Here is a 12,676-nt window from a genome sequence, read left to right on the forward strand (position 1 = left end):
ACTCCTTATAGTCCCGCCCGCCCGTCGGGCCCGCCTCTCAGTCCCCGCCCCCCACCGTTCCAGCCTCAGGCCTCGCCCCTTTGGGGTACAACCGCCCAGGCTCCGCCCCCCGCCCGGCCAAGGGTCCGCACGCATTGGGAGCGTGCAGGCCCCGCCCCCCACCTCGGCATTCATTGGTCGGCGCCGGCGGCGCGGGCGGGGGGTGGCGCGGAGCTGAGCAGGACGGCCGCCATCTTGCGCGGAGCCGGAGTCGGAACCCGGGACTGAGGCCGAGAGTGCGCGCGAGCCCGCGGCCCAGTTTAGCGGCGGTTTAGCCGGAGCCTTCTCCCGCCGCCCTTCCGCGCCCGGCCTCTGACCCTCAGCCCGGCCCGATCCCCTGACCCTCAGCCCGGCCCAGTCCCCTGACCCTCAGCCCGGCCCGGTCCGGCCTCCCCGCGGGGTCACGCGGCCGCCCCGGGGACGATGAACGGAGGATAAATGGTGCCCAAGGCAGACAGCGGTGCCTTCTTGCTGCTCTTCCTGCTCGTGCTCACCGTCACCGAGCCGCTGCGGCCAGGTGCGCGGCGCGGTGGGCGCGGTGTGTGGGGGCGGGGCGGGGCAGGGCGGGCAGTGTGCGGGGCCGGGGTCGCCCGAGGAGTTCCTCCACTGGGCGGGGCCGCGCCCCGGAGGGCGCCGGTGAAGGCCTGCCCCCGGGCTGCCGCGCCCCCCGCCCGGGACCGTGCTCCTCGCCCAGGACTGTGCCGAGAGTTTACCCGGGCTCAGAGCTCCTCGTACATCATGGAACTTTGTTCTCGAGGGATGTTACCTTTGGATCCGTGTCCGTGGAGCGCTGCGTGCCTTGAGATTGACGGAAGCGAGAGTGATGTGCGGGGCCCGACCCAACTTCTGGGGCCTGGGAGTTTTCTGGCCAAGGAGCTGCGCCCCTGGGGCGCGCCCACCTTGCCCAGCGGCTGAGGTCAGGGTGGGGTGCGGGGGTCGAGAGAGCAGCTTGTGGAGGCGCTTTGGTTTCCCATGTTTTCCCTCAGTAGTGGTTTGGTGCCAGCGTCTCAGCCCTGGAAGCTCCTCGGCTGGAAAGCGGTAGCCGTGTCGCTTATTCTCACTCAGTGAGGTGTTGCAGTTGAGAACTACTCAGTTCAGAGACCGGCCCGCGGAGGTACTAGGAGTCCGCCAAGCATCGCACGCAGGAAGCAAGCTTCCTGGGGCAGAGACTGGTGCTGCGGCCGGGTCTCTGCGGTCGGAGCTTGGACATTGCCCAGGCACTCAGGAGTGTTACTTGAATGTGATAATTAAATGCTTTTGGAACTCCCTCGGAGCTTGTGTTTTTATAAGTAAGCTTGCGGTGGGGAATCAGAATCATGGCAACTGGAAGATCCTGGATAATTTTCATTTCTACCTGTTTCTTGTGTACCCCCTCCTCCATTGAACTGCAACCAAAAAATCCAATCCCCGTGTGCAGGGTGGGTTTATCCATCAAGCACAGGAGGCCTGGTGCTGGGGACCCACAGTGAATGCTTTTAGTGGTCTTCTTTTAAAACCAGCAAGGAAAAAACCCTGACCTTTTAGGTCAAAGAAAATGTTATAATATACACATACAGATTTATTGTCTTTATACCGATGCAGTTGGAAGTAAGATTCTTAATATTTTTTTATGGAGCAAGGGGCCCATGGAGGCAGAAGTGTCCAGGGCCCTTGTCTGTGAGATCTGTCGGCTCTCTCTGTGTAAAGGCAGGCAGAGGGGCGAAGTGGTGTGCCACTCTCCATAATGCCTCAGCCAGGGCTCTCACCGCAGACATTACACACCTCTCTGCCTCTGTCATCCTTACGGAGTACTGTCTCCTCCCCAGTGTTTACTTGGTGGCCAAGGCCCTGGGCCAGTGCTCAACCTGGAGTCATTCCAGTGATGCTTCTTTGGGCTCCCTGAGTAGGGCTGGTTGTTAGCTGCTTCTGATGGCTCTCTGGGCAGCAGGGTGACTGGGGTGGCCGTAGTAGGAGTGGAAGCCAGATAAAGGCTACCTTTGAAGGGAGTACTGAATGGGCTCTTGAGGACCAGAGCCAATGGATTTATGGCTTCTTGTGATTAAGTTCTTTAGAGAACATGTCTGCATCTGTAGAGAGGTGAGACATCATTCTGTTCTGGCTCTCAGGTCCCAGTTTTGCCTATCAGTCCTTCAGGTGGCCTCTGAGGGACCAAGCCGCACATCATGCTTGTCTTCCTTGGGGTGCCTCTGGTCCCAGGTCCAGCATTTCCTGCTGGGATGATAGAGGTGACTAATGTCCCCAGCTCTCTTTCCTTCTCTGTCCATGTATCCTGCCAACTGGCCAGCAACAATTCAGAAAGAGTTTTCAAGTGCTCACTGTCTGCCTACCACTAGGGATGCTCAAATAAACTGAATAAACCCCTTTCTCTAGGAGTGCCCTTTAGGTATGGAAGCAGAAACTCGATGTAAATCAGGTCATTGAGTATGGGGGCTTAGAGGTAGGCAGCAGAGGTGGAGGGCCAGTCATTTGTACCTGTGAAGCAGGGGAGGGCTTCACAGAAGACCTCACACTTAGGTCTGAGTTGGGGCAGGGAGGTGGCTCTGGTTGTGGCAGCGAAGTTATGCTTTGCATTCCATGACTTTCCGGATCAGAACTTTGCAGTGGCTCCTGGTGGTATCTTGAGTTGCTCTGCAAAACCCCGGGGTGGGCGGGGTGAGGGGGGGCTCCAGTTGCTTCCCTGATTTTGGCTGGGCAGCAAGGGCAGGTCTTAACTCAGGGTCAGAAGTTCTCCTTGGGTGCTTGTATGTGCTCTGTGTCCTTAGAGGCAGGGGTCTGCTGGCTGGTGCTTGTGAAGGATGGCTTCCGTGGTCTTAACCTGCATTCTTCTGTCAGAGTCCCAGCTTAGACCTGTACTTGGGTGTGAGGAGGGCATCAGGCAGAACCTGCTTCCCAGGAGGGAGGGACTCCTTGAGGACCAGGGCCAGGCCACCTTTGGCTCCTCTCTGGTGCAGAGGTGTGAGGCCTTTCACAGAGTGGGGGCAACAAGAGAGCTTTTGGCAAAGTCTCTTTTAAATGCATGTTTGATGTTCGTTTATTGAGGATGTGTTACATGCCAGGTGCTGTTCTAATGTGTACTAACATGTGCATTGCTTAACTCTCAAGTGGCCCCTGTGAGGTAGATGACTGCTATTACCCCATTTTAGAGATAGGGAAACAACCACAGAGAGCTCATGAAACTAAGTGGCTAGATGAGACTTCAGCCTCAGATGTTGGCTTGTGTTCCCATCATGTGCCCTTGGCTGAGGCTCTGTCTACCCCAGCTGTGTACCTCCTGCCCTGGCCACCCTTAACCCCAGCTGTGGAACTCCAGGACACATCTCTTCCCGTGGTTCAGACCCAGTGGTTCTCCAGGTGAGGGCGCAAACTCTGTTTCATCTAAACGCTCTGATCTGAGGGATAGAACCAGCCGTCCCCTCAAATCCCTTTTGTGGTTAGCCACAATGACCAGCGGTGGTGTGTGCTATATCTCCCGCCTGGGGCGGGTAGGTTGGAGACCTCTGCTGAGGGGCAGCAAACATGGAGGGACTTTTGGGGAGCCAGTGACCATGGTATCATTTCATTGGCCTTTTCTCCATGTATGCAGGTAACGCAGCAGCAATTGCTGATTCTGAAAGTGTTTTTCTAGCTTCAATTATGATAGAAAATCATGCAATGGTGTTAGCCACAGTTCAGTCTAGGGTGACCCCACCATACATAGCTGAAAACACATTTGACTTCTCCAAATGAGCCCTGGCCCAGCCCTGTAAAAAGGCTTGTGTTAATGAGGCTGCCTGATGAGGTGGCTGGACTGGAAGCTGTCTTTGTACTGTTGGGAAAGCTGGCTGGAAGAGGCAAATGAGTTGCCTAAGGTCACACGCTGGACATAGCTGGGATTCAAACCCAGGTGAGTTGGTTCCGAGTTCAGGGTTTTTCCCCTTCGTCATTAGGGACCCAGAGGGGCCTGCTGTCTGTGGAGGACTGGTAAATTTTCGGTGAACGGACTAGTGGCTGCAGCACCTTGATTCTGGAGCAGCACTTGAGTTAGTGAATAGGAAGAGTGTGGCTGTTTTACAGGCACACGTGGCTGAAGCTCATAGGAGTAGCTGGGAAGTTGAACCTGCAGCTGGGCTTGGAGGCGCTGAGTTCTGAGCTCTTGCCTTCACAGCCCCCCTCCCCATAACACTGCAGAACGTGTTCTGCTGGCTGATTGCGCTTTCAGCTTAACAATTTCATTCTTTTTATTTGGAAAGTAGGGTTAACACACTTTCCAACCTCACTAGCTAGCTAATGAATTTTTTTTAACATATAAAGAAAATTTGGAAATAATTTCAAAATTACAGAAAAGTTGCAGGAACAAAATTCATGCAAAGAACACCTGCATATCCTCTACCCAGACTTACCTGTTGTTAGCATTTTAGCTCATCAACCTTATCCCTCATGTGTGCATGTGAGTATGTATGTATACACACACATAATCTATCTTCTGAACCATTTGAGAGTGAGTGGGCCTTTCCCCCTGAACACTTTGGCCACTGCAGAGAGCAGGAGGAAGGTCCTGGTACCTGGAGCCCCTGGGAGATGAATGGGGATGCCTCCCCGCCCTGTAACAGGCCCTCACCACCACCTGCTGTGTACTGGGCACTGTCACCAACTCCCACCTGCTGTGTGCCAGGCACTGTCGCCACGGGAAAGAATTGAGGGCACAGGAAGCGCTGTGGTTAAAGCTCCGGTTGGCCCAGGTGGCAGCGAGTCAGGTTATTGTTTCAGTTGGTCGTTCTGGTCTTAGGAGTGGAAAATGTGCTGCTGTTGCACACTTCGCCAGACAGGTCTGCACCATCTTGCCACTGTTAAGCTGCGCCTTCCCTCTTCCTCTGGCCCACATTGCTCTTGCCTGCAACCTTCCTTGGTCCTGCTTCCCAGGCTAGCTAACCAGCGCTTTTCTCACCTCTCCCCCGCCCTGGGCAGTCTGGCTGCACTGAGGCTTGTCCTCCTCTTAGCCATCACAGCAAGTGATCTAATTCTCTGCCCTCCCTGCCTGGATGATCTCTTACCTCTGTTCCTCTGCCTCCCTTGGTACTTGGCATAGGGAAACATTGGTAGTTTCGTGACTCTGGGTGGAATGTATCAGTGACAACACATAGGACCTAGTAGATAGAAAGGGATTGATTAAATGTCTTTTCTTTGGTACACTGCCAGATTGTTCCCTCATCCCAGGTGCTATTGTATTGGGGGTGCTGAGAAGTTGGTGAGTGGTCCCTTCCTCTTCCAGTCTGCAGAGTGGGTCAGTAATCCCGAGAACCCAATATTGGGCCAACACTTTGCCAGAATGATGGGTGGGCTCAAAGTATGGTTATTCTGTGATAGCTATATTTTTGTTTCTGGTGTGATTTACCAATTGACTTTGGGTGTTTAGTGACAGTTAGTCACATCTTGTCCTGCTTCCAAGCTGGGCTGTGTGTTCCATCCATGTGGACATGGTTGCCTTGACAGGGCAAGTCCAGGGGAGGGTGAATGGCCTGTGGGCCATGGTTGGAGCACCGTGAGCTGCAGACCCAAAGTGTCCTGGGGCTTCTGGGCATCGACCTGGGAGGGAGGAAAGCCCGGGTCTGGTTTTGCTTCACACGAGCTTTTTGGAGAAGGAGTGGCCGTGGTTTAGAACACGGTGAGTCCGGTGTGGTGGGTTAAGAGCATGGACCCTTAGAGCTGCATGGCTGGGCATCAGAGTCCACTTAGTGCTGCCCACTCTCTGACTGTTCTGAGCCTCAATTTCCTCATCTGTAACACAGACATAGTAGAACATACATCAGAGAGATGCCGTGAGAATTAAAATCAGTAGGTATAGAGCTCTAACATGTCTGACAAAAAGACCATTCATGTTAGCTCCGAATGGACCTTAGAGAGTGTAGGGACCCCCCCTTGAAAGTCTGGGTGCATGGGTGTGCATGCATAAGGGCATGTTTCTTGGGAGAGAGCCCCCACCTGGGAGGCAGCAGAGCAAAGTGGCTTTGAGCCTGTCTGACGCACAGTGAGTGCTAAATGAGTCTAGCCATTCCCATGGTCTGAGAGGGGGTGTATGTGGCTTCCTAGAGCCCCCAAAACAGCCACAGTGCTTTGGACAGGGCTAGGATTGTTCATACTGACACGTTTTATTCTTTGTCACGTTCATGTTGTGTCCCGTGGGCCTAGTTTGGCACAGAGTGGGCACTCAGAAATCAGTTATTGAGCAAATGCACAAATGGCTATTTATATTTTGACATAAAGAGCAACAGCTCCCTTAGCCAGCGGGCCTCGCAGCTGCCCCTGGTGGGGGTGGTGAGGACGAGGGCCTTGTGGCCGCCTGCAAGAACGCCTTTGGAGGACCCGGGTGTTTGGTGGGGTGGGGAGGGCCTGCAGAGCCAGCTGGCCTGGGCCTCACACTGCGGGGAGCTTGCTCCTGTTGGGGGAGCTGGGCTGCGAAGTGAGAGCGGGTGAAGACTTTCTCACTAATGTTCTCGTGATGTTCACCAGCTACCCGGCCTGGGTTGGGGGGCTGTGCAGGAAGCCTTTGGCGTCAGTAGGCGGGGCTTCCTCTCTAATGGACTTGCTGGGCACCGAGGCTTGGGCACCGGACTTCCCCCTGCAGCAGGACCTGGCTTGCCTTTCCCTGGGCCATTGCACAGCATAAGCTTTGCTTGAGAGCTGGCGGATACAAGAACTGCCAAACTTGCCTTTTGGCTTTCTCCCTCTTCTCTACTTGGGCTGGTCATTGTCCCTAGTCTATTCCCCTGCCCCCTCCAGTCTCTCTCTGTAGGCTGGCTTCCAGATCCCTGGCAGCCAGCCATCAGTTTGGTCACTTTGTTGTCTGTCTGACCTCAGCTGCTGACTACTCTGTGTTGGACATTAGAGCTCTGGTGGGTATGCTGTACAAACAGAGCCTTCAGGTGTCCACCCTGTTCTTCCCTGTGTTGGAAGCCTTGTTTCCTAGGGGACCTTCCATAGGAGTTTATGGCTGTGGAGAAGATTGCTTTGGGCTCCCTGAGGCACTGGACAAGGCAGGGGCCACTGCAGAGGGCATCCGAGAGGGTCTGCTGGGAGATGGGATGTTCTAGGACCCCCAGTGCCTGGACTGACATCAGGTCTCCTGATGCAGAGGCCTTTTGAGTACTACTGGCTGCTTCCTAGGGTCTCTGGGTCAATTAATTTATCCCTGGCTTTGTGGTCTTAACAAGGCAGAGAGGACTGAAAGGGATGAGGTTCATTTAGGGCCAAGGCAGGCTTGTGCTGCAACCCTCAGTGGTTTGTTGTCCACTCCTTTAGATTCTCCCTCCACCCCATCAGTGCAGGTGGGATGCACATGCAGAATGATGTCATGAGCCACAGTGAAAGCCCAGGACAGTTTGGAAAAATGATGTTGATTTTTAAAAAATATTTACAAAAATTTCATACATGGAATATTTTACATAAGTGGAATTATACTTTTTATATAATTTATTGAGTTTTTCAGTTGACAGTGTTCTGGAGATTGTTGTAGGCTAGCACACATAGCTGTACTTTTTTTTTTCTTTTTAAAAAGATTTTGTGAGAACTTTCCTCAGTCTTCTTTTGTTTTGTCTGTGGGGTCTGGTTCTGGGAGAGGCCTCTTACCTAAACTTTTCATCAATCAGAAGCTGCAGTTTAATGAGATTTACAGTTAGAGATGGCGTGGCCAATAGGCTGGGGGACCTAACTCCTAAAAATACATAGGCAGTACTTCCAAGTGGCTGTTCCCAGACCCTCATGTATTTGTCTCAGTCTAAAGCTAGACCTGCAACAAGTACAGGTTGGGCTTCTGGTTTTCACATATATTTATGCTATAACTCAAATTTGTGTGCTTATTTATCTAAATGGCATAATTTCACCAAGGATAATTTAGAATTAGAGTGGCCATTTAGGGGAACATTGACATCAGCAAAATTATTCAGTTTAGAGGTCCCTTAAGGGCAAAAATGAAACCAAATTCCAAAGATCCAATGGTCAGCATTTTTTTATTGGTATGAGGAAGCTTAATTCTAAAAAGAATTAAGATTTCAAAATACCTTCCTTCAAAGGGAGGCAGAGGGATACTTCATTCTTTAAAAACAAAAGCAAAAACAAAAAAGCTTTCTACTTTGGGAACGTGCATACATACAGAAAAGTTTGCAGAGTTCACCTAGATTCACCAATTAACATTTGACTCACCATATATTTGTGTGCATATGTGAGCATGGGCATGTGTGTACAGATAAATTTTGTATTTATAGGGGGAGCTATTTGAACTAAGTTGCAGGCATCTTGACCCTTCATTTCTAAGTCCCTCAGTGTGTATTTCCTAAGAACAAGGCCATTGTCTTACCAGCACAGTATAGTTATCAAATTTAGGAAGTTTAACATTGATGCAGTGCTGTTAACCATGTTCCCATTTTGCCAGTTGTACCATTACAACATATTTTCCCAAGCCAGGATCCAACCTGGGGTCATGTATTGCATTTAATTTTGATGTCTGTTTAATCTTTCAAAATCTGGAACAGCTTCCTGTCTGTCTTTCATGTTACCAACTTGTGAAAAAGTACAGGCAGTCATTTTATAGACTATTTCTCATTTTGGGTTTATCAGATTGTTTCCTTATGATCCAGTTCAATTGATGCATTTTTGGCAGGTGTGATCCCCCAGATGGTTGAGTCCCCCTCAGTGTGTGCATCTGGAAGCACTGCCCATCAGTTTGTCCTGGGAATAGCAATATTAAGCTTCATCACGTGGTAGGGTGGCATTGGCTACCTTTCTCTGGGGAAAGGTGCCCTTCCCCCTTTGTGATTGGCAAGTACTTGGTAGGGAGATAGCCTTGACCATTGTTTTTCAGCATCCATTAATGATTCTTGCCTGAATCAGTTACCACTGTGATGATTGCTAAATGGTGACTTTCTCTTACTTTTTCTTTTAGTAGTAGTCTACTATAAAAGAGAGCTGCTCTTCGTTTTCATTTTTTACTGTCAGTGTGGATTTGTGGACTCTTCTTTCTTTTCAATTGTTATAGTCTGTTATTGTCATGATTAATTTTGATACTTATATTGTAATTAATATATTACAAAGGGAAACCCCTTTAGGCTGGCTTCTGCATCCTTCTGATATGTCCTCATCCATTTCGAATATTCCTTATTACCAGGCTAATCTTGTATCTTTCCTGCCCCAGGGATTTTTCCATGGAACACTGGTTCCTTTTAGTGGGAGATGGTATTTAGAAGCCAAGATTTTGGTGCTAGGTGTGTTCATTGCTACTAGGATGTTGCTGTTACCAGGCCTTTCAGTCCGGCTGGGAGGTGTGTGTGTGTGTGTGTGTGTGTGTTTCTGTGCATATGTGTGTCTGTGTGTCTCTTTTTGTGTAAGTTCACACTGTGTCTTTTTGTTCCAACCCAGCATTATGGGATCTTGCCTTCTTTCCCTGTTTCATATTTGTATCTGCCTTTTTCTACAATGAGAGCTCTGGCTTCCAACATCAGTAGATTTACTTATTTGCTTAGTCCTACTGTGTGGGCAGAATAGTGTCAGAAGTGCGACACCCATTACCACTACCAACAGCAAACCAACTAAGTACAATTTTGGATTTTTTTTTTTTTTTTGGCAGCTCTTTTGTCCATGTACTGGGTCCAAAAGCTATTTGGATTAATTTTTTTCTCTCTCTTCCTTGTGTTTGTTATACAGTTAGGTTCAAAACTGTGTTGATTTGGGGGCACCTGGCAGGCTTAGTTGGTAGAGTGAGCAACTCTTGATCTCAGGGTCTTGAGTTCAAGCCCCATGTTGGGCATGGAGCCTAGTTGAAATTAAAAAACAAAACAAAACAAAAAACCCCAACTGCTGATTTGAAACCACCTTTACTAAATAAAGAGTATTGAGAGAGGTAATTTTTAGAATCTCATTATAACAAGCTTCTACTTCATCACACTAATCAGTAAGGAAACATCTCCTTTTTGAATAGGTTGTATTTTCCTGCGTAAATTAAAAATCATTTTTATGACTAGATATTTATAATTTTAACAGGTCAGCTCATTAGTGTAAATTGCTATTTGCTTAAGATATTTTTTCCAATTTTGTTTCTCTGGTTTGAAGAGAATTATGTATGTTGAATAAATGACCACTCAGCATCAGTAAAGAGAAAGCACATTAATAAGTGCTGTTAGTTATTTTTTAATTTTGTTAACCTTAAAGTCTTCTGATAGAGCATATTAGAAATTACTTTATAATACTAATTACAGTGTGGTGTCCTGGATTGGATCCTGGAACAGGAAAAGGACATAAGTGGAACAACCAGTGGAATTCCAATAGGCTGAATTCAGTTCATAGAAAGGTATCGTTAGTTTCCTAATTATGCCAAATGTGCCATGGTAGAGTGTAGTGTAAGATATTAACAACCGGGAAACTGGGTGAGGGCATATGGGAACTTTTCTGTAAACCTAAATTATTCCGTAGTCGAAAGTTCATTTGAAAAGTTATTTTGTAATAGTTGAATGTTTAAAAATGAGTTATTTTTCATTTCTAAGAATCCTGAGACCTTGTTATCCTAGTTTTGTCAGTGACAATTTTGTCAGTGCAATTTTGGCAAGTCACTTTCTAATTTCAGCTTCTGCTTTGGGAAAATAAGTGGAGGGTTTAGATGTCTGGGGTCATGTGAGCTCAAGTTTGTTTAATAAGCTCCCAGTTCCACCATCCTCCCCATGGTGTGTGCCATGCTCTGATAGTCTCTGGGGTGTGTGGTGATATGGGGGGGCTGTCTGGAGGTGGGGATGAGCTTGGCCAGAAGTTTGGGCATAGATGGGCACATGCTTTATCTGACAGTCCTATTTGGGAGGGAGGCAGGTGGTAGGTCTGTTTTAGTAATTGGGATGCCAAGGCTCAGAGAGGATAATTACCTTGCTTGGTGGCATCACTTGGCTTTTAAGTAGAAGAAGCAGAAACTGGAAACTGAAGATTGCTATCTTGAGCCGGTGCTCTGCCTCTTGTGCCATGATTCCAAAATAAGATGAAAGAGCTGCATGGCTGTGTGGGACTGCGAGATAGATGCATCACCACCTGGCGCCCACCTGTGAAGGAAGAGGCACCTTCCCAGGGCTCATGGCTTCCGGCTCCACCAGCATCTTGTGTGGACACTGATGCTGTCACAGCTCTTTGGACCTGGCTGACCAATTCTGGGAGTTAGTGTTTTAGCAGCCTCCCCTGCTCACCTCAGCACCCTCTGATTGCCATCAAGAAAACGCGGACATTTTAAGAAGCTTAGAAGTCTTGTTAATAATCTTACCTGTCACCTCCTTGTGGATTTTGAACCATGTGGCTATATTATCCCTTAAGAAGCATTAATAAAAGTTGATGATCAGAACAAGGTATTTAAAACATTGCATATAACTAGGGGCGCCTGGGTGGCACAGCGGTTGGGCGTCTGCCTTCGGTTTAGGGCGTGATCCCGGCGTTGTGGGATCGAGCCCCACATCGGGCTCCTCCGCTATGAGCCTGCTTCTTCCTCTCCCACTCCCCCTACTTGTGTTCCCTCTGTCTCTGGCTGTCTCTATCTCTGTCAAATAAATAAATAAAATCTTTAAAAAAAAATAAAACATTTCATATAACTAAATGTAAAAATGGTAATAGTCTTAAAAACCTAAAAGTAACCTCAAAAATGATTAGGACACACAATAAGACAATGTTATAAAATTCTGTCTAGTTGCTGTTGTGTTTTTCTCCTTTGTAATTGTAGTGTGAGGTGTGATGCCCTTTTTATAGAGGCAGGTACTTACATCAACCTTTTTCAGATGAAGAAACAGCTTGGAAGAATAAGTGACTTGCCCAGAGTCACCCAGTTTGTACGTGGTGGAGCCAGTATGTGAAGCCTGGGCAAGCTAGAGCTCACGCTCTGATACTGCACAGCTTCAGTAGGTGCTCGGCTCTTTTGGCCTCTGCTCCCTCTCCTCTCTTTGCTCCTGACTTTTCAGCTTGAACTTTCCTGCCCACCCGCTTTTCTTGTCGTCTTCCCATGGCCTTGGCCACTGGTGTCACGGTGCTAACCCCCCATCTCACCTGCCCATGGCTGTGTCCTCGCAAATGTCCTTCAGGGAGCCTCACGCTCGGCTTGCCGGGAGCCAAAGGCATCCCTCCTGGCCTGGTCCTGTACTTTTGGCCTTGGTTCTTGGCTGCTGTTGGTGTTGTCATTATCATCATCACCACCATTCTTCTGCTACCCCACCCCCCCATTTCTGAGCATCATGCACTCTGCTGAGCACTAGGTGTGCAGTAGCTTAGTGAACCCTAATGATAACCCTACTTTTAGACAGAGTTTTGTGATGTGTTGAATCCTACTCTTGATTTTGGTTCTGAAATAAGTGTGTGAAATGAAACTTTCAGGCTGTCATTGTAATCTTTGAGTATTTTTAAAAGAGGCTCACTAATGAACTGTATGCTTATGTGAGCTCCGTGTGGGTTCATGCAGGTGTCAGAGCTTTGCCTCTGCTGAGCTAACCTCAGGGAGGAGCTGGGGCAAATCTTCTGATGACTGGGCCTTAGTGTCCATCTCCTTTTATTTATTTATTTATTTATTTATTTATTTATTTATTTATTTTTAAAGATTTTATTTATTTATTTGGCAGAGATAGAGACAGCCAGCGAGAGAGGGAACACAAGCAGG

The 12,676-nt window shown here is 48.7% G+C and overlaps 1 protein-coding gene across 4 annotated transcripts in view; it reads left to right on the forward strand.

Annotated features, from left to right (window-relative positions):
* Positions 1 to 190: 190 nt before the first annotated feature.
* Positions 191 to 12,676, forward strand: part of DGCR2 (DiGeorge syndrome critical region gene 2) — an 88,747-nt gene continuing 76,261 nt past the window's right edge. For all 4 annotated transcript variants that reach the window (XM_034642572.1, XM_034642573.1, XM_034642574.1 and 1 more), the window contains exon 1: positions 191 to 556. In XM_034642572.1, the coding sequence (XP_034498463.1) occupies positions 478 to 556 (79 nt within the window). In that variant the 5' untranslated portion in view covers positions 191 to 477. The remainder of the gene's footprint in view (positions 557 to 12,676) is intronic.

Source organism: Ailuropoda melanoleuca, chromosome 14 (assembly GCF_002007445.2).
Source record: "Ailuropoda melanoleuca isolate Jingjing chromosome 14, ASM200744v2, whole genome shotgun sequence".
Taxonomy (NCBI): domain Eukaryota; kingdom Metazoa; phylum Chordata; class Mammalia; order Carnivora; family Ursidae; genus Ailuropoda; species Ailuropoda melanoleuca.